The 21,244-nt window shown below is 39.8% G+C and overlaps 1 protein-coding gene across 2 annotated transcripts in view; it reads left to right on the forward strand.

Annotated features, from left to right (window-relative positions):
- Window positions 1-21,244, forward strand: part of NEBL (nebulette) — a 357,606-nt gene that overhangs the window by 239,746 nt on the left and 96,616 nt on the right. Inside the window, exons 1-4 of one of the 2 annotated variants that reach the window (XM_003786766.2) lie at window positions 5,084-5,247; window positions 5,335-5,406; window positions 13,313-13,417; window positions 15,055-15,165. The exons of the other annotated variant lie outside the window; for it this stretch is intronic. Coding sequence (XP_003786814.1) covers window positions 5,167-5,247; window positions 5,335-5,406; window positions 13,313-13,417; window positions 15,055-15,165 — 369 coding nt within the window. The 5' untranslated portion in view covers window positions 5,084-5,166. Of the gene's footprint in view, window positions 1-5,083; window positions 5,248-5,334; window positions 5,407-13,312; window positions 13,418-15,054; window positions 15,166-21,244 lie in introns of those variants that run through there. 2 annotated transcript variants of the gene reach the window in all.

Consider the following 21,244-nt stretch of genomic DNA (forward strand, 5'->3'; position numbering starts at 1 on the left):
TCTGCCTTTTGGTTCTGGTTATTAGCTACATATAGACCACTCAGACCTTGGGCTTCTCTCTGTAGTGCTGGTTACAGGGGTAATTACGGTATTGGCTTCATTGCTATGACAACCGAACCAAGAGCTCGAGTAAGTTGCAAATTTAACCAAAGTCTTTATTTCACTGGGTACTTGGGTTAATGTAGGCAGTGAATGAGAATGCCTTTCCCCTCTCTCAATAAGAGGAGTACACAGTTTTAATTTTTGTACCCTGACTACACCCAACCAGGGAATTTTTGTGCCCCAAATTATTTTCAGTTTCTTATTCTTCTCTAAGATCCATCTAGATAAGTAGTTCTCATTTTGAGGGACCTACGTTAGTGGAAATGGCTATATACATACGAAGAAATGCTCTAGGAGATCTTATTTTAATAACATCACTGGTAATGATGACAATTCTTCAAGTCTTTGCATTCTTTTGATTTCCTAATTAACAAAGAGTAATGAAGTAGCCATTAAAAAGGAGAAGATATCTTAATGAGTATAAATTATAAAAATAAACTGGGCAAATGCTAAGTAGAACTCTTTTATAAAGAAGGAAAAATGCCCTAGAGTGTTTATATTTCTTGTTTTCTGAAGCTGTTCTGTCCTCTTTCTCTGTTAATAACATTCTCTTTTGGGCAACTGCCAAATGATGGGTAAATACGGGAAGCAGAAATAAAATAGCTAAAGATTCAACTGAGGGGCAAGAACCTTCTGAAGGATAGTCATAAAAAAAGAAGCCACAACCAATAGGCGACTGAGTGTGAAAAAATTATCAAGGCAGGAAAAAAAACAGGCAGTCTAGTTCCTCTCTCAGCTAACCATTTAGGATGAATATTTCCTAATAAGAAACGCTGAGTTAGTTTTCAAAATAAAAGATTGGTTGAGCTTTTTTCAACCCAGAACTGAATCTTGATTGATTTCAGTTATTTCTTGTGGATTTGTATTTGGAAGTCATTTTCAACCATGTTTGGGAAAAGCATGTGTTCTATCGCTATGAAAAAAAAAAAGGAGGAAAAAGCAAAGTATGTGTGAAAATGTGAGATTCTTGTTGCATGTGACCTTGAGGAGGCTGAAGACAGAAATGCACTATTTGACTTGAGATGGTGGTACGAGTGTGTTTCCTTGGCCCAGAGCTGGGTCCTCAGGGACTTGTGTTAATGTAGACAGTGAATGAGAATGCCTTTCTCATTACTCACTCCACAGTTGCTATGGTATTGCATTGGCTAACATGGAAACATCAAACTATCAAAAGATGGGAAGATTTCTGCAGTATCAATACACAAGGGACCGTTTAGGATGTCAAATCGTAGGAGGCCCTTCTTGCCTTGATAAAGATATTGGTGCCTGTAATCCTGGCACTCTGGGAGGTGGACGTGGATTGCTTGAGCTCAGGAGTTTGAGATTATCCTGAGCCAACAGTAAGATGATGTCTCTACTAAAAATAGGAGAAAAAAAATTCCTAAAATTAACTGTGGGTTGTGGCAGGTGCCAGTGGTCCCAGCTACTTGGGAGGCTGAGGCACGAGGATTGCTTGGGAGGCTGAGGCATGAGGATTGCTTGAGCCCAAGAGTTTGAGGTTGCCTGTGAGCTATGACACCACAGCACTCTACCCAGGACATACAGTGAGACTGTCTAACACAACAATAACAAAAAGATACTGATGTCAAGAGTCTCACCTTTTCAAATGAGAAGACCCTTTGGTATCAGATGCTTTTCCTGTGACTATGTACCTTTGTTGGGTAGTTCAAAAATCTTTTTGAAGTGCTTTTCCTTTATTCAGTTTCAGTAATTCAGTTTTTTAGTTTAACTATGGAGAATTAGGGGCAGAGAAGGATGATTTGCCTAAGAGGATATGGGAACACCAGACCTGGACTCGAGGGTCCAGCCATCAGTGATTTTGGTCTCATTCTGTAGACGTAGGTTAAGGACTAAAACATAAAAAAAGTAGACAACATAAACGAAGCACTTGATAAGAAAAAGGGACTAACAGCTACACAAATATTTCCTTTTGTAGTTCCCCAAGGTGAAAACATGTATTAAAATACAAGATTGAACTTGGTTTAAGCAAAATTGATAGGGAATTTTGAAGCATGACAGCTATCCGTGAAGAACATTTTCTTCTTACTCCCCAAGTCAGATTTTAGAGCTATTGACACAAGAACTTTGCTGTAATAAAATACAGGGCCTTACATTTTACAGAGACAATGATACATGAACTTTATCTTATAGGTAAAAGAAAAAAAGATTCATCCAATTAAAAGTAATAGTATATCTAGCTTACTGAGCAATCCATTAAAGAGTTCATCCACCAAGTCTTGAATGATGAGTTTTTTAAATTTTCTACCTTTTTTTTAGCATGAAGTACGTTTTATTTTGCAATGTATCTCTAACACCAAGCAGGGTACTGAGAATAAATAACAGCATTTATTTGCTGAGTGAATAAACACCAGGCTCTAGTACTCCATGGAATAACTTTGCAAATGAGACACTAATTATAATAACTTGGTCTTCGTTTTGTTGTCTGTAAAAGAGAGGGCTTTAGGTAATACTGAATTCTTAAGGATTTCTCTGGCTTTGAAATTCTAATTCTGAAATCTTAAAGGGAATGTCTGTGTTCACATTGAATGTGGTGTTTAGTTTTGCTTTCGAAACTTTGTGCCTTAAATCTCAACACCTTATTTTCCTGCAGCACAGTGGAGAGTCCATAAGAACTTATTGATGGGAAATGAGAAAATAATTACCATTCAACCCCGATGAAGGTGTTTCACCACGGGAGGTAGAACTCAGCCTGAGCAACACCAGGCTCGTCACCTCAAATACAAGCCAAAAGGTGTGTCTTGGCGGTTTGGGCGAGATTTTCTCTCTACACTTCTAGAAGTTTGCCAAGAACGTTTATGGAGATTGATCCTTCTTATTTACAAATAAAGATAATATAGTAGATTTTCTATAGAATATTTGAATCTTTTGTCAGAAGACTTGAGGGAAACAGTCCAGAGTCCACATATTCTCCCTTTGTGTAAAACAAATATAGTGTACAAAGAATGTCCTTGTAAAATCCACTACCCTGGGCTGGCATGACATGGCGATTACGTTGGACTTGAGCTTTCCCAAGTTCAGCACACTTGGGGCCAATTCTTTCTGGCATCTTGCTGGTAAGCAATGGATATAACGCCATTAATTTAGCCTGTATCAAAGTGTTTCGTGATAAGTCTGACAACTGTTCCAGAACATAACACCTTGTCAGAATTGAGTAATGTTTCTCGAAATAAAAAGTAACATATCCCAGAAGATTGTTAGTTTTCTGGGGTATTGGGTATCATTAATCAAGGTACATAGATTAAATTGGATTAGATTAGGTTAGATGAGATGGGATTCTTGTTTGTGGAATGCTGGGTTAGGCAAACCTGGGGAAGTTTTTTGGTTGAGGGTCTTCTAATGTCTCACTGTACCTTGTGGCTCTCTAAGTGACACAGGCTAGATTAGGTCAGGATTTCCAAATATGTTTGCTTAAGAAACTTTGTCCCGTAGAAATGTTTTGTGGAACTTTTGCCTCATGGGACATAATTTAAAAAATAACCTATACATGAAGACTGTGCAGAATTTTTTTTCTTGTCAGGATTTTCAGTTTAGGTAAGAACAAGACAATTTTAAGAAATAAATGGAAAACTTGATTTTTTTTGAGACAGAGTCTCAAGCTGTCGCCCTGGGTGGGTGTCACAGCTCACAGCGACCTCAAACTCTTGGACTTAAGCAGTTCTCTTGCCTCAGCCTCCCAAGTAGCTGGGCCCAGCTTTTTGTTGTTGTTGTTGTTGTTGTTGTTGAATTGTCATTGTTGTTTTAGCTGGCCTGGGCCAGATTTGAACCCACCAGCCTTGGTGTATGTGTGGGGAGCCCTTCCTGAGCTATGGGCGCCACCTGAAAACTAGCTTTGATATCAAAGTTAAACAATATTGTACTTGGTTACTTGCAATGATGTATTATTTTTAATGAATACATTATTCACCATAATTAATTTTATTTACTGTAAGGTATTTGTTTTTTGTCTGACGCTGATATGCTATAGCTTGGCAAAATTAATTTCCCCAAGGATTTAAATAACTTAATTAATAAATCATGAGTTGTATAGAATCTTAGAACTGCCTAAATTGACCTTAAAGGATTTGTTTAGAGAAATATATTTTTGACCATGTAACCAGGGACACATACCACATTATAAAATATTGTGATAGTTTATTCTTCCAAATGTTTCCAAGTGTGTGATACAAACTGAGATATACACAAATAATTAACAGATTTGTGAAAGTTGACACAATGAGCAGAATTTAAAAGAATGATTATTATTTTTTTTAAGTGGTGTTTCTAGAATTCTTAGATGATATCAACATATGTTAACTGCAACTTCTCATGCTCAATGATGTTTAAGATTAATATAATACAATATTCAGCCATATAAGATTAGCAGTCATAATTAATTCAGAATAGATTCTTTGAAGTGGTTTAAAGGGCTTTTCATACTAAATTACCAGCCTTTAATTAGCTAATGTAGAGTGAGTAATTTTTAGGATGTGAGACGTACGTGTATGTCTCATAAAGCATTTAACTTAGGTTAATGAAATGAGTTTGAATGATCCAGATTTCCTATACCAAGTCAGAGATATGTCCGACATTCCACTGAAAGCTTTATTTAGATGGAGTCGAGGAATCTTTGAGATAACAGGCTTTGGACTATGATATCTTGAGTGTTATAGTTGAGTAGTTCTCCCAGAATCTTCAAGTCCTTTTCAACCTGTTTTACGAATGAATTGAATTAGTGAAAGATACATGTATTTTTCCCTTTTAGATTTCTTACCCAATTTAAAGAATGTTGACTTTGGAGGTTCCTAACATCAAATGTTGCCTGAGAAAATGCTACTTCCATGTGCAAGGCCAGCCCTGGCAAACCTCTGGGATCCTGTCCCATTCACTCCCACGCTTCTGAGATAAGGAGCCTGAAGTGTGAGCTAAATAGAGATGAGGCTGCGACAAGGTCATTCCTGCCAGAGCACCAGAGACACCAAGCTCTCAAGGGCACTGCAGTATTAATACATAAAAAGTCGCCGTTCGAGGACGTTTTAAAAATACAAATATTTTGAAAGGGTAAAGATGAAGGTCCCTGAATTAGAGGATGTAAAAGATGAAACTGAAAAGGAAAAAACAGGGGAAGAAGAAAATGAAGAAGACCAGGTGAGTGGGAAGGGACTGCTTGAGAACAGGATGTGTTTCTCTGAGTCGATGGTGAGAAAAATATTTCTTTTCCTCTTTTCAAAACAGGTCTTCTTTAAGCCTATTATTGAAGACTTAAGCCTGGAATTGGCCAGAAAATGCACCAAACTCATTAGTGATGTAAGTGGCTTAAGTAATTTCTGTCTTGTTTTGCTTTGTGCATGTGGTACTGTTATGTAACCATCTCTTCAATACAATTATTTTCCAGACTGTAGGGCTAGGTCCAGAAATGTTCAGCAGATTTCCCCAGGGTCACCAATACAGAAAATTTCTGCCAGAGTGAATTTCCTCATTCTTAATCTAGAATCCTCTCTTCTGAATTTTGCTGTCATTCTGGCATGAACTCAGAAGGCAATCATCCTCTCTATGAGAACCCCAAGACTTTAAAATTAATATAATGATGTAATTTGTCTAGGGAGGCCCTCTATCTAAATGAGTGATTTTTAACATTTGGGTGACCTTTTGAAGAATCTCATGACTGCACTTGTTTCCCAAACCAGGAAAATGCATATAATACCTACATGGCTATAATAATCATTTACAATTTGGGATTGATGATTTACTGAACTACATGTTAAGAACCCTGAACTAGATGATGGGCTTAGGGAAAAGGAGCATTTCAGTTGTGACTTTTTCAGTAACTGGGATTGGTTTATCTTAATATTTTAAGGGACTCCTAGAATTATGGAACTATTTACAATAAATATGTAAACCACAGTTCTAGAAGTTAAGCAAAATGATCGCTCATTGGGGATAAGAATTTAGATGAACTTCATTAACAGTTGAGAGAGAATTGCTTGTACAAAGGACAGATGGCTCCTATAAAGTGAATTTGGACCTGTGTCTTCATTTAGAGACGTGAGCATAATACTGGTTGTTTCTGTTGTTGTTAACAAGCAAAGCAATTGAAATATTTTATAGACATTTATTTCAAAGGAAGTCAATCCTAGGTGGCCAGGGCAGTGTGCTAATATGTCCTCTGAATCAACTTGTGTGGGTTGACTCAACTGTAACCTTGGGAAGGTTATATAAGCTGGCTGGGCTCAGTTCCTTAGGTATAGACTAAATAACACGTCTGAAATGCTGAGGAAGCTGTCTGGAACATTGTCAGTACTCAATAAATATCAGCTGTTATTCACTATTACGTTTGTAACTTACCTTTGTACCCCTCCAACCACGTTTCATATCTGATGCTGCATTCCCTTCTGGTTTATCAGAAAAGAGCCAAAGGATGGTGGTGAAAATCACACCCCTTCCCATATACGTGGCATGGGATGTAATGAAAATTTAAATTAAAGAACTTCTTTGGGCTGTTACTTAATAATCATTAGCTATTGTATGCGAAAGTTCTTTGTAAACTGCAAATGTTAGTAATGAAATGACATTGATAACAATGGTGGCAGTAGCAGTATCAGTGTCATTTAAGCTTTGTGTCCCAGGCACTGTGGTTAGTGAGGTGGGTTCTGTTCTTTCTATTTTAGGAGTAAGGTAGACAAGGCCCAGAGAGGGGAAGCACCCTGCCTGGGTCACACAGTTAAGCCGATAGAGTAGGACTTGAGCACAAAGCCCTTTCTCTTTCCTCTGCTGTGTTATCCTGCACTGTGGATTTCCACACACTTTATCTTAGCTTTATTATCATTTATTATGCTGGTATTAGTAGTAGAAAGGCTACAGTTTGAAACCTTAAATCCCTGAGAATCTCCAGAGAACTCAAATCAGACCTCCCATTTGATCCTGCAATCCCGTTACTAGGCATCTGCCCAGAAGAAAAAAATCCTTTTATCATAAGGGCGTTTGCACTAGATTGTTTATCACGGCTCAATTTACAATCACCAGAATATTGAAACAACCTAAATGCCCACCAACCCAGGAATGGATTAACAAGCCGTGGCATATGTATACCACGGAATACTATTCAGCCTTTAAAAGAGATGGAGACTTTACATCTTTTGTATTAACCTGGATAAAGTGGAAACACATTCTTCTTAGTAAAGCATCACAAAAATGGAGATGCAAGAATCCAGTGTACTCAGTTCTAATATGAAGCCAGTGGATGATGTAATACATACCCATATAAGTGAAAAAATCAAATCAGTTCAAGGTGGGGGGCAGGAGAGTGAGGGAGTGGGGAGTGGGAAGGAGAGCAGGGGTTATAGTGTATGGCACAACTCTTGGGGGCGGGACACAATTAGAAAAGGGACTTGACCTAACAAATGCAAACACTGTAACTTGATTCTTTGTTCCCTCAATGAACCTAAAACAATAAAATAAATAAATGAAACCTTAAATTCCTAACGTGGGAGCTAATACCACTTCCAGCTCTGATATTTTTTTAAAATTATTTTTTTATTTTTACATACACATGTGATTAATAGGTTTCCACTTTTTGCCTTCACAGAATTAAAAAGGCTTAAAATTTGCCAACAATAACAATGTTAAAGCTAAGGACTAGAAATGATATGATATGTTTTTATTTAAGTGTAATTACAACTGAGCTGAATTGTATTATGCAAACCATTAGGATTAAAGTGGTCTCTATAGTTCGTAGGTGATTTTGTTGTTTTTGAGTAAGGTGATCAGTGATTTAAAAACCACCCTGGGGTAAGAGGTGATGGGCAGCCTTTATCATTTTGCAAAAGCCAAAGCCAGGTTATTTCATGTGTGCTTAGGAAAAAAATCAAACACATGGTGTAGTTTCTGTTTAATACAGATTTACGTTGCATGGCAGAGTATCTGAACTACCCAAATATTTAGAACAGTGTTATTGTATCTTCATTTATATGTGCACACACATTCACATTTTGCTTCCAAATACAGTTCTATATTTGCTAAGATAGGTGTTTAATTTACATAATAACCTGAAAAAATTATTCTTTTTGTTCCTAATAAAAGTGAAAAGAGGAATTTGTACAATCATCTTCAAAACAAATTTGAATTGATCCTTTCTGGAAGGACCCAGTATTTTGGACTAAATCAAATTGGCCGTGTTTCAAAAGTTTGTTAGGTTGTATTAGTAAGTGATAACTTGTTTATTCTTTCTCAATGTCATCAGCTCTTTTATATGGAGCAGATGAACTTATATTTGAAATTCTTATCCCTGTTATATCTTCCGCATGGCCAGATGGTTGTCTAAAATGCATCAGTCATAGAGCTAAAAGAGATATAAAAATGGGTTCACTCAGTTAGACCTGAGTACCCGCCAGGCCTGTCTGCCATTGCCGATGGAGCCCATTTGTCAGTGACCTTCACTTAATTTAGGGCACCATTTCCCTGTGGCCTCAAACTTAAACACGAACCTTCAAGTCTGTTAGTTTTGTTTTATGATCCACCTGCCCCAGAGGAGCATCTGAAGTCCTACTTTGCAGAGTCCTCCATCCTGGTGCTCAGAGAAGCAGCCTTGTAGGCTGCAGATAGAGCAGGTCCCATGGCTAGGGACTTGAAATGGCATCTGCCTGATGATGTCCTTCTTCCGCCAGGTGTGCCAGCCCATCCCTGTGCACGTCTCTTTCTGTGCTGCAGCAAGCCTGTGCCATAGGCCCTGGGAGCCTCAGTTCACACGTGTCACCTGTAGTCATGCCCCACTCTCTCATTTTTTTTAGATAAGAATGGTGGTTTTATGCATTTTTCTTCGCAGAGCAGCCTTTCTAGATGCCTTCATCACTCTATTTCTCTCTGGGTCTTTTCCAACCTTTAGATGTCCTCCTTGGACCGTAATCACCAGAGCTGCACTGAGAGCAGGCCTGATGCGGGCAGCCTGGATTACGAGTAGAGTCGGATAATGTTATATTTTGCTTCTAGCACCCTTTGTGATGCTATTTAAAATTCCTTGGACATGGGGACAGCAGAAAGCTGTTAGATCAAACTCTGTAGAACATCAGAGCCACTTTCAGTCCTGATTTCTGTGGCTAGGACTTTAGGGCCCATCATCTTTTATAGGAGTTTGGGTTGTTTTGACTTCACCAGGGAGCAGTCTAATCTGTAGTTTCCTGCCCTCCCGCTTGGCCCTTTGAGAGCTTCTGAGGTTCATCTCTGCCACTTGCTCTGTTTGTTCTTTCCCTCCCTGAGACCGTGTGGGGCTATCAGCAGACCTGTGGGCTTGCCTGTGTCATCCCCGTGCCAGACAATTTATAGAAAGAAATGTTAAGTCAGATTGGCCTTGACATCAGTCCTGGGAGGCCCGCACTGTTTCAGATTCTCCACAGAGGGACACGTCAGGTTTTCACTTTGGGGAGCAGTAGAAGGCATTTTCCTGTTTTTTTCTTCCCCTCCCCTCCCCTCTCCTGCCCTCCCCTCCTTCCTTTCTTCTTTCCTTTCTGTCTCTCTCTTTCTTTTTGTCTCCCTAGTTCCTGCTTTGCATTTGCTCTATCCACATTGGAGGGTTTCCCTGTATGTAACTCACTTCCCAATCTTAAAGGACGCCTGACCCTCTGCGGCAGTCTCTTTTATTTTTCTATTAACCGTGGAACACTTTCTGTTTCTCCCGTGGACTGTGTTTGGTATTTGGTCCTGTTAGTCAAATATCTAATTAATTAATTCCTTGAATCAATTAAACTTATCCACTCGATGGGGCATTCAGAACCATGAATCTAGAAGCCTTCTGACAGCTCAATTATAAAAAACATTGGGCGAAAGGGAATCTTCAGAAAGTTTCTTGTAAATTAGACACAAAGAGCCTTCTGCAGACCAAGTCTGGCCACGTCTACAGACATGCAGCCTCTGACTCAATGTTTTGGTTTGGAGCTTTTTAGGATCTTCATTTGCGTGGCAGCAGGAAGACCATTTTCCAGGCAAACAAGCATCATTTGTTGTGGGTAACCCTTGAGATGCTGAAACTATTAAATTCCATAGTTCTCCTCCAGAGAAAGCTGGGGCATTTCCAGAGAACCCGGGAGAAGGACTTTGTCTACAAGCGCCCCGTTAACAAATAGTGATGGAGCCACAGTTCTTCCTTGCAGGGTTCACTGAATTTAACTGGTATGAGTTCACCTGGGAAGAGATTTTTCAATCCTTTCAGTTAAGAATGCATATAAATGGAAATTTTCTCAAGCATTTCCCCATCTGTCATCCAGTTCCGGCTATTAACTAATCTTGTACTTGTTGAAAGAAATTTGCCAAGAGGAGGAAGCAACACCGAACTAATTGAACCCTAATTATGGTTGAGGCATTGTGAGACAAGTGGGTAAGGTCGAAGGAGAAAGCAAATGTATGGGGCGTTGTCATGTTCAGAAAGTCAATCAGCTTTGCCCTTTTAATTTTCCAGTTTGAAAATACGTTGGGTTGTGTATTGGTTGAGTTCAGACGGCTATAAGAGCAGGAGCTCTGTGATGCAGCAGCTTCCCACCCCCCCCACCCCCCACGTCTATTCTGGAGGTTAGTGGTTCAGTCTCAGTACTGTGGGTGCCATCAGAGCCCGCCAGCCCCCCGGCTGTGTTCCTTCTGCTGTGCCGTCATAGTGCGGTGGCTTATTGCCTTCTGGTGACATCATTGCTGCTGCCCCCCTGTGACTGGGGAAGGGAACATTCAGAAGACCAAGGGTCAAAAGGTTGTGCAAAGCCTCTCCCTTCATCTTAGAAACCCCGCAGAGAGGACTTTCACAGTGACTCACCACCAGTCGCCAGCCAGAAAGAATAACATGACTGTGCCTGGTTTAGAACAATTTGTCCCTTGGGGTTGGGCTAGTTGGGGGCCTGACTATTGTCATGAATATGAGTACATTTGGGGTCTGTTAGTGGGAGGGAAGGGACCGGCTCAGCCATCTATCCAATGGATGGTGCCACCGTGGACAAGATTGGTAACAGGGAATAGCCATCTATTCAGGGATTTTTGTTTTACCTAAGGTTTGCAGCGTGGATGGAGGCAAAGCCCTTTCATCTCTCATTTCCTATTATCCTGGCACAGGAAGGCTATGACCGTGATGTTATTTACATACAATTTAAGATCATTGGCTTATGTCATTCATATTATACAGTTTCTCAGAAATCGTACCCACACACACAGCCAAGTAATTTATAATGAATTGGATGATATGAATGACATAAGAAAATGATCTTAGCGGGCAGTGCCTGTGGCTCAAAGGAGTAGGGCTCCGGGCCCCATATGCTGGAGGTGGCGGGTTCAAACCCAGCTCTGGCCAAAAGCTGCAAAAAAAAAAGAAAATGATCTTAGCATTTTAAAACACATTGCACATTTAAAGACACAAATGTCCCTATCTTTTTAAAAAAGAAGGACCTACAAAAGAAATGGAGTCTGCAATTCAGACTGAACTATTTGCCTGCCCAGCAGAGGAAGTAAATAGTTCACCCTTATCCAGGCCTGCCGCCCTGAACATTCTGTTTATGTCATACTTTATCAGGAGGCTGTAGCTATAAGCACATACCACGGGTGGTGAAGAATGTGGATGTGATGAGGGAAAGATGGTGGTAAAGATAAAAATAATGACTCAAACTTAAGCCTGATGATAGATTATTTTCTCTCACACTTAATTATATAACAGAGATACTTTTTCTCCCCCCTCCTTCTGATCAAAATAGCCCACTATTTATCATACTGCCATTAACAGTTTAATTACTAGCGACGGAGGAGGGTGATTTGCGGGAACCTAAAATTATGGCTAATCTCTGAGAAGGAAAAAAAGTAATTTAGTGCTCGGATAAGATAAATACGTTCTCACGTTGATTTCATGAATAAAGCGAGGGTTTAACGTGGCAGGCATCTGATAGGTAAGAATCCCAGCAGCAAAATGGAGCACTTTGAAATGATTTTATTGAATCTGTTCCTATGTGTGGTTCTACCTTAGCTCAGGGAACACCCCTCAAGTCAGGTTTGCATAAGGTAAAAAATCTCCACGTGATGTCCATGTTGGTCGTGCCCTCCGGGAACTCAGTAGTATACACAGTCTAACTTCGCTTTTGGGTTATAATTAAGGAGACCATGTAATTTGTCATCTGAACTGGGGGACTTTTTCCTGCATGAGTATTTATGGTCTTGGGTAGATAAACACGGCTTTATTACAGGGTGATGGAACTTTTAGCAGACTACTTCCGTCTTCTCAACTGGCCGTAGTTTTGCCCCCCCAGTGCTTCAGACGGAGCAGCAATCAGAGTGACGGTGGGACTGCATTTTAGGTCTTTCTCCACGTTTTCTGACTTCTTTGGGGCTCACATGTCCAGGCGGGGTATTCCCCCAGAGTAATTAGCAAGTCTGGCCACTCCCCAAGGTGAAGGAAGCAAATTATTTTCCTTGTAAGTCTGAGAGAAGGCACATGCTCAGGAGGGTCTCTCTGGCTTTCTCTTGCTGTTCTGCTGGTCCACAGCCAGGGAACATTCTGGAATGATCTCCACCAGGGGCAAGCTTTCTGGGCAGGTTCTGCTCTTGTTTCAGGGAGGGGAAGAGGAAAGACAGGGGTGGGGAGAGAAAGGGGGTGCGGGGGAGAAGCTCATAAATTGGATAAGTATGATTCAGAAGGAATTAATTAGTAACAGAAGCCCATGGTAGCCACAACTTAGGCCCCTTCCTCTAATCAAGCATGTATTGATGATAACACTAATAGTAATCTCTATTTGTTGCATTTCTGCCGCCACTTCTTAATTGATTACATCTGTCAGGGTGACTGTTTTCTTCCTTGAGGAAGGCAGCTGTGTTTCTGTTTAGCCATAGGCTTAACTGTGAAGGCCAGTGGCTTAAAAGTAACAAAAGCTAGGACGCTTATGGGAGTGACATGGCGCATGTTTGAAGCTGACACTGGATAAAGAGAACCCGTCCTCAGCGGCCCCACATCCCTGGTGTTGATTCTTAAGATAACTGGACCTTGCTAGTCTGTAGAGCAGCCTGTCTTCCCCAGGCCCTGTCACCTTTGCAGTTCTGAGCTGGAGATCTGTTTATTTGACTTGGCGTGCTCTGAGGATTATTGCCCGTCGGAGTATTTACTTTGGAAAATGGACTTTCTCATCTTGATTCTCTCTTCAAAACAGGCCATTAGAATTGTTTTACTCCTTTCTCTTCTTATGTAAATTATTCTCTTTTTTAGATCCATTATAAAGAAGCATTCAAAAAATCTAAGGGCAAGTGTACATTTGTGACTGACACGCCTATGCTAAAGCACGTAAAAAATATTGGCGCTTTTATTTCTGAGGTAAGAATATCAAACACTCGCAAACTGGCTTATGTTTTACTTTTTCTATTTTTATTAAAAGTGTGTGCGTTAGAATTGGAGTATAATATTTTCAAAAGCACTGCTGGATGTGGGTAATATGTATATGATCGTCTAATTATCTAATCCTAGGTGAATGAATCCATGTAAATTGATACATTTTACTATGTATGCTTTATATGTCTTATTATATAATCTGCATTTTGACTCTTTCTTATTTATATTGAAATCCTCTTGAAAAGGAATATTTTTTATTCAGTAAGTAGAACCTGGGGAAAATAGTTAATTTTAGAAGTTCCATTATTTTTTTTTTCCAAACAGACATAGTAAACTATTGAATATCGTTTTGGAAATAAGTCAAGATTTATCAGATTTCAATGAAAGGTGAGCTGTCTTGGATAAACAGTTTTAAGTTAATATAAGCTATTTTTGAGGGGGACACAGTTCGGTTCACCAGAGATACCTATTAAGAAACCACAGAGGGGGAAATATATTCATTTCCCAGCTGAAAAATCACGTGGTCTCTCTGACAACATTTAGGACTGAGTACGGTTCATGTTATGTTTCAAGCGCGGCGGTAACAATGATTTCTGTGATGAGGCATTACTGTGGTCTGTGACTAGATCACTTAGAAGGGGTCCATGGGTAAAAGAAAATGAATGAAAGAGTTGTAAATGACTGACCTCTAGTGTTTCGTAAATGATGTCGGGAGAAAGAGCAAGGTGTTATTTCTGCAAAGGTGAAACAATTTTGAGGGAAATCAGCACATTTTCTTCTATTAAGTACCAAGCACCCAAAGAGTGTGGGAGGAGAAGGTTGGCCCAGGATATGAGCTCATAAATCAACACTCACATCTAGCTCAGAGTGGGAGGGGAGGGGGGACTCATCTCCACAGTAAGGAAGAACACGGTTTTGCCTGTTGGTGTGAGCTCTGTTAATTCTCCTGTGCAGAGAAATTCTTGACGTTCTTCATTATTGAATATTTTTCCCGAGGGAGTTAACTACAGGGCCAGATGTGGGCAGTCTGTTGTGTTCCCTTGAACTGAATTTTCCCAAGAGGAAATGGTCAATGTGTGTTTGTCTTTGCGGTAAAGACTGAGATGGTTTAGAGACACTGGAGATCGGGGTGGGAAGTGACACACACAGAAAGGCACTGCCACCTCCCACAGTAACAGGAAGAGGCCGAGAAGATTTCCATCCAGGAATGCTGGCGATTGTTTCACTTTTTACCTGGACAGTAAGTACTCACAGCTCCTCTTTCCTAGAACAACTCAAATGTCTTATTGTTCTCGCATTATTTGCTCCCTCATCCAACAGGAAACTGTCAATACCCACGAATAGGTTTGCATTTGGAAAACTGCTTGGATTTGAATAGAAAAATAGAAAATATGTTCCTGCACATCTCATTTACAGCTTTCTCCATGATAAATTGGATTTATTTCTATCTCTTTGGAATATGTTTGTCAGCTCCAGCATCTAAAATTAAAATGGTCTGCGGATTTTTAAATCAATGCGGTTTCTGAAGGAAGTTTCTTTTTATATTCATGGTAAAAAAAAAATCTATATATCTATATACATATATAAAGGAATGTTTATTTTCTTTTCTTCCCCCTTCCCAGGCAAAATATAAAGGCACCATTAAGGCAGATCTTTCCAACTCTCTCTATAAGCGAATGCCAGCCACAATCGACAGTGTTTTTGCGAGAGAAGTTACACAGCTTCAGAGTGAGGTGTGGTTTCCCAAATTGTTATATAGATGAACATATCACCTGATATATGTTGTTTATTATTTTCATAAAAGATTTTGTAATCTAAGGTAATTAAATATGGAGTGAATGTTGGGTAATGCACTGTTGTTCTCGGTGAAATCTCAAAAAATGAAACAGACATGCTATATGCTGTTTTTCATTCAATGCTATTTATAGAGCAAATGTTAATCTTATTAGATAGCTTATATAGATGAAATTCTTTTTTTTTTTTTTTTTGAGACGGAGCCTCAAGCTATCCCCCTGGGTAGAGTGCCATGGCATCACAGCTCATAGCAACCTCCAACTCCTGGGCTCAAGCGAGTCTCCTGCCTCAGCCTCCCAAGTAGCTGGGACCACAGGCGCCCACCACAACGCCTGGCCATTTTTTGGTTGCAGCCATCATTGTTGTTTGGCGGGCCCGGGCTGGGGATTCGAACCCGCATGAAATTCTTATGGTAAATATTAAACTGTCCCCTGGTGGAACACAGGATCCGTAAGTGGGGAACATTTTGATGGCTCATTAAAAGTCACATAAAGACATAATGATTGATTGGGGATCCAAACGCGTGTGCTCTGTCAGTCAGACGGGTGGATCCCGAACATCCCACCCCCAGTCTGTGGACTGTGTTTTTCATGTAGAATAGCTCAGGCTACCAACAGGGACCTCTGTCAGGTCCAAGTGGCTATTTCGGGATGAACTTCAGAACTGTCCTCACGTAAACTCATTTTGAATCCAGAAATATTTGGGGTAATCTTCTCTTTTCAACACATCACCATGTAAGGGGTTCTTAACGCATTCAATCTATTGGATTTCTTCAACGGAATTTCAGAATAGGCTACTTCTCTTTCTGACTCATTTTTGTATTTTTTTCATAGTACAATCTTTTTTGTTGTTGTTATTTTGTTTATCTGTTTATCTGTTGGCCCTCTCAGCTACATAAGAGCAGGGACATCTATTCTGTCCCCTGTTCTACTCCTGTGCTTAACAGCAGTCTCTGGAGCACAGAGAGTGTTCAATAAATACCCACAAAATGGACTTTTGTTGACTATATTGGTTTCCTTTTTGAGGGGATGCCCCCTTTTACAAAGTTTATATTCTTCATGCCGTGTTTTCGGTTAATAATAAAAGTAAACACACAGCCTACTATGTGTCAGATGCTGTTCTGTGTACTTCACATATCTTTATGTTACTTAATCCTCCCGGCAACCCCGTGAGGTACCCACATTTTAGAAATGTAGGACAGACGCACAGAGAGGTTAAGTAACTCGTCCAAGGTGACACAGACAGGACACAGCAGAGCCAGCCTATAAACATGAGTAGCCTGGCTCCATAATTAAATTTCAGATGAATATGAAGGTAAACGATTAGGTTACATTGTTTGCGTTTGTTAGGTAAAGCCCAAATTGTGGCTGGGCCCGTCACCCAGGAGCGGCGCCCTGTACCCCTACACATAGTGAGTTCTTAATCACACACTATTCCATCGCTTTCCTACCATTTCCACCCTTTTCTTATTAAACAATTTGCTTCTTCTCTAGGAATCTTGTTACTTTTAAGTAGAAGATACCTAGATGATTTTTCAATAGTCTGAGAATAGATTACTCTTGAGAAATACTGAGCACAATTATCCTTTGCCAAACATCTTTAAGTTCTTCCTTATTACAGATTTTAAACGTCCACTGTGTAACCAACTTGGCAGGAGGCTAATCTCTGTTATGCAACATGAGGCTAAAAATATATGATGGCGAGGTTCTGCATGGCTGACCATGACTAATATGCCCTTTATTTTTTTCTGCCAACATCTGGTCACCTAACCACTTGCTGATAATATAGGCTACTTTAAAAAGCAGATAATTACAGCACAGCACTTGATATGTGACAAGCAACAGTTATGCAATGAAGGACGAAGAACAAAATAATTCTTATTTTTATACTTAGGAAGGGGACATTTTCAGATATTTGCATCCTTGTTTCTTTGGAAGGACACAACTTTTATCACCTGTTTATAGTGTGTAAGGACCTATACATGAGCGTAGAATTGAACATGAAAGATAATCCAGGTTGTGTATTTTGGAATCTGTCATTTGTATTTGTCAGAGGACGTTACCACTCACATTGTTAGCAGTGTTACTCTGTATGAGACACCACCAAGAGAGTTATGCAGGCACGCTTAATTAGCAGTGTTTCCCACTGTCGTAATTAGTCACTGTCCTTGCATACATCAGTTTATTATTGTTAGTGATTCTCAGAGTTAACTTGCTAATAAGGGAGGCAAGAAAGAGAACTACTGAACAGTATGTGTGATGTGTAAATAGCTAACCTTCCGCTGTGTTCAAATAGTATCAGATGCATTGTATACTTAGAGTATGAAATGAAGTCTGGAATTAAATATTCTGGGTTCTAATGAAATGTCTCCCGTGCTTTTGACAAACTATTAAAGCAAACTATTCTCTTCGAATCAATTTACAAACATTCTCAGATGCTTAAATTCAATCTGAAGTGATAAAGTTAGCCAGGTTAATAATTTCTTATAGAAAATGACTGAAAGGAAGAAATTCCTGAATCAAGGAGAGAGAGAGAGAGAGGGGTGGATTTTTTAAGGAGGCTGTATTATTAGCTATTCTCTATTAACGATTTCATAAACAAAGATCGTAAAGAAAGTTTCTGAAAGTGGAGCAGATTATGCCATAAAGTGATGAGATCTTTATTAGGGCTATGTCAGGATACGGCTAATTGATCCCTGATCACAGAAAAAATTTGGGCTTCTCAGGCATCTGAGCCAAAGAAGTTTATGAGAGCCTGTGTTTCATCACCACAGGATCCTGATATAGGATGTCAGAGATGACTTTTTTTTTTTTTTCAGAGACAGAGTCTTACTGTGTTGCCCTTGGTAGACTGCCATGGCATCACAGCTCACAGCAACCTCTACTTCCTGGGCTTAGGCGATTCTCTTGCCTCAGTCTCCCCACAATGCCCAGCTATTTTTTTTGTTGTTGCAGTTTGGCTGGGGCCAAGTTTGAACCTGCCACCTTCGGGATATGGGGCCAGCACCCTACTCACTGAGCCACAGGCGCCACCCCAGAGGCGACTTCTATATGAGATTAAAATTCCATTTAACTATGTAATACTTATAAAATATACTGTAACTTAAACATTTGCATCTTATGAATTTGTACATGTATGTGAGATATATGGCTCAGTGAGTAGGGCGCTGGCCCCCTATACCAAGGGTGGCAGGTTCAAACCCGGTCCCGGCTAAACTGCAACAAAAAAATAGCTGGGCGTTGTGGCAGGCACCTGTAGTCCCAGCTACTTGGGAGGCTGAGGCAAGAGAATTGCCTAAGCCCAGGAGTTGGAGGTTGCTGTGAGCTGTGTGATGCCACGGCACTCAGTACTGAGGGCGATAAAGTGAGACTCTGTCTCTACCAAAAAAAAAAAAAAAAAAGAATATGTTATAAGATCATAGATGTAAGTTAAATGGATATATTACTCATTATAAACTTGTTTATACATAAAGTATATAAGACTATTGCAGGCGGTGCCTGTGGCTCAAAGGAGTAAGGTGCTGCCTCATATGCCAGAGGTGGTGGGTTCAAACCCAGCCCTGGCCAAAAACTGCAAGAAAAAAAAAAAGACTATTGCAGGTGCGCTCCCCTCTCCAGGTGTCTGAAACCACAGCAGTCTTAGTTCTCAAAGTATGAAGAAAACAGTATTATCAGTGATTTTTCAACCAGTGTGCCATATGAGGATCTCAGGGGTGTTGTGAACATCTTTAAAGATCATTAATTAAATTATTTTTGAAAGATTTTCAAAGCACAGTAAATATAATTATTTTTTTACTTTTTTTGGGGGGGGGGTCACCCTGATATAAGCGTGCTATGGAAGTTTAACTATAGGTTTAAGTGTGCCGTGAAATGAAAAAGATGGGAAAGCACTGATCTAGGGCCATACCCCACGATAATGACAAATGGTCAGAAACCAAACTTACCAGGACATTCATTAACGCGACACAACTTTCCATTAGCTGTTTTAAGGAAGAAAATTAATATGATAAATTAAAGTTCAGCTGCTTCAAATGTGATGCAATCTTAATTCTAAAGTGGTACTTAGTGGCAGCTATAAACGAAATGACTATTTTAATGCCACGCGTAGAAAATGACATAGCCTTTTTAAAGAAGCAGTGCTTTTTAAATTGTGCTTGATGACTCACCATTTCTACGATAACCCACAAAACGATCAGCGGCCTTGGTTAGGTTTACAAAGTCCCAAGTACGAGAGTAAGACATAAAATACAAAATAAATACGCATCCTTCAAAAAGGAGGCAGGCATTCGATAACTCTTTTTGTTTAAGAAGGACTAAATCTCACAGAAGTTTTTGCTTGATGTTGTAGAGTTGGGCACCCACTAAAGCCCCCCCTTCCTCTACTTTAAAGTTATAATATGGAATGTAGTGGAGCCAAGATAATGTCCTCAGCCCGAATGGAGGTTCTTGAAGAGTTTTCTATTTAACATAATTAATTGGTGAACATTTAAAGACGTGTTCATCAGAATTAGATCTCTTGAAGGACTAAGTGATAGCTGCTAACAAGATGAATTATACCTGGAATAAGGTGAGGGGCTGCATGTGAGTGCTGGTAAGCCATGAAACCCACAGGATTGGGCGCAGGAACGTGACTGGAATAAGACTATAGGGTACCAGGGAACAGAAAGGTCAACATAACCATCGAAAGGAAAATGTTGTGACCTCTAGATGTAGTAATGACATTTAGCACATGGGAGATGATGACCTGGATTAAATAAAACAATTCTAATTAAGAGTGGTCAGACCATGGGTACCTTGAGCAAGAGATGGATAACTTGGGATTTGGGCTGAAGAGGATGTCATGGGTGTTCAGAACTTGACCTTGAGCTGTGCTGGCAGTCTGGAGGAATAGAGATTGCTGGTGGCTGCCTTACATACTGGAGAGTAGGTTCTGTCTTGTGCAATAGACTTTTCCATGTGGCCACGTAGATACAGCTCTGGAGAGATAAATTGGGGTTTCATTAAAGGCAGAACTTTAGGTTTGACCCCACCATCTCTGGAGTATAGGACCGGCGCCTTACTCCTTTGAGCCACAGGCACCACCCTTGGTAGAAGTTTTTAAAAGACTAAGTGGGGAGCCAGAGAGGGGATTTGACCATTGATAGCAATACTAGATGACTTTTTTGGATGGTAGGATTCAGTAATTTTGGTTATAAAAATTAGTTTATAATAATCCTTGACGTATGTATATTATGTAAGTTAAATAGGTGGTCGCTTGTGTTTATAAATGCCTACGAGGAGTTTAAGCTCGTGAGACTGTTTTATAAATTCATTTATTCATCCACTAAACATTTATTGCTGATACTAAAAGATATGTAAGATAGTCATAGCTCTCAAGAAGTTCATATGGTAAAAACTTTTTCCTTAAGTTCAATTGTATTCTTTTTTCATTGAAAACTAGACCTTCTTTGGTCCTTGGTGGAGACTATTCCAGTTTTCCTTTTTAAGTTGCTTTTTTTCTTGTGTGTGGAGGAATTCCAACTCTATGTAGCATCCTTTCTGTATTCAGCTTTTCATATATTTTCAAGATTAATCCTGCCTTTCTTTTCTTCATTTATTATAGTTTTATTCTCATTCATTCGTGGAGCAAATATTCAGTAATGCTAAGTATGTAGGTTCTGAGGATTCAGTGAACTGGACAGTCATCGTCTAGTCAGGGAGGACAGATGATAAGTCATTCCACAAAAACTCAACAAAGTAACTAAACATTGTGAAGGAGATAAAGAAGATAGTGGTATAAACTTGGGAATAAGGGGATAATTTGGTGGCTGTCTTTAGTGTCCAACTTTGTGACTGAATTTGGTTTCATCTACACATTTTAATACTTCTTTTTCTTTTTTTTTTCTTTTTGAAACGGAGCCTCAAGCTATCCCCCTGGGTAGAGTGCTGTGGCATCACGCTCACAGCAACCTCCAACTCCTGGGCTCAAGCGAGTCTCCTGCCTCAGCCTCCCAAGCAGCTGGGACTACAGGCGCCTGCC

The sequence above is a fragment of the Otolemur garnettii genome, unplaced genomic scaffold (genome assembly GCF_000181295.1).
Source record: "Otolemur garnettii isolate 467f Iridium unplaced genomic scaffold, OtoGar3 scaffold00019, whole genome shotgun sequence".
In the NCBI taxonomy this organism is placed as follows: domain Eukaryota; kingdom Metazoa; phylum Chordata; class Mammalia; order Primates; family Galagidae; genus Otolemur; species Otolemur garnettii.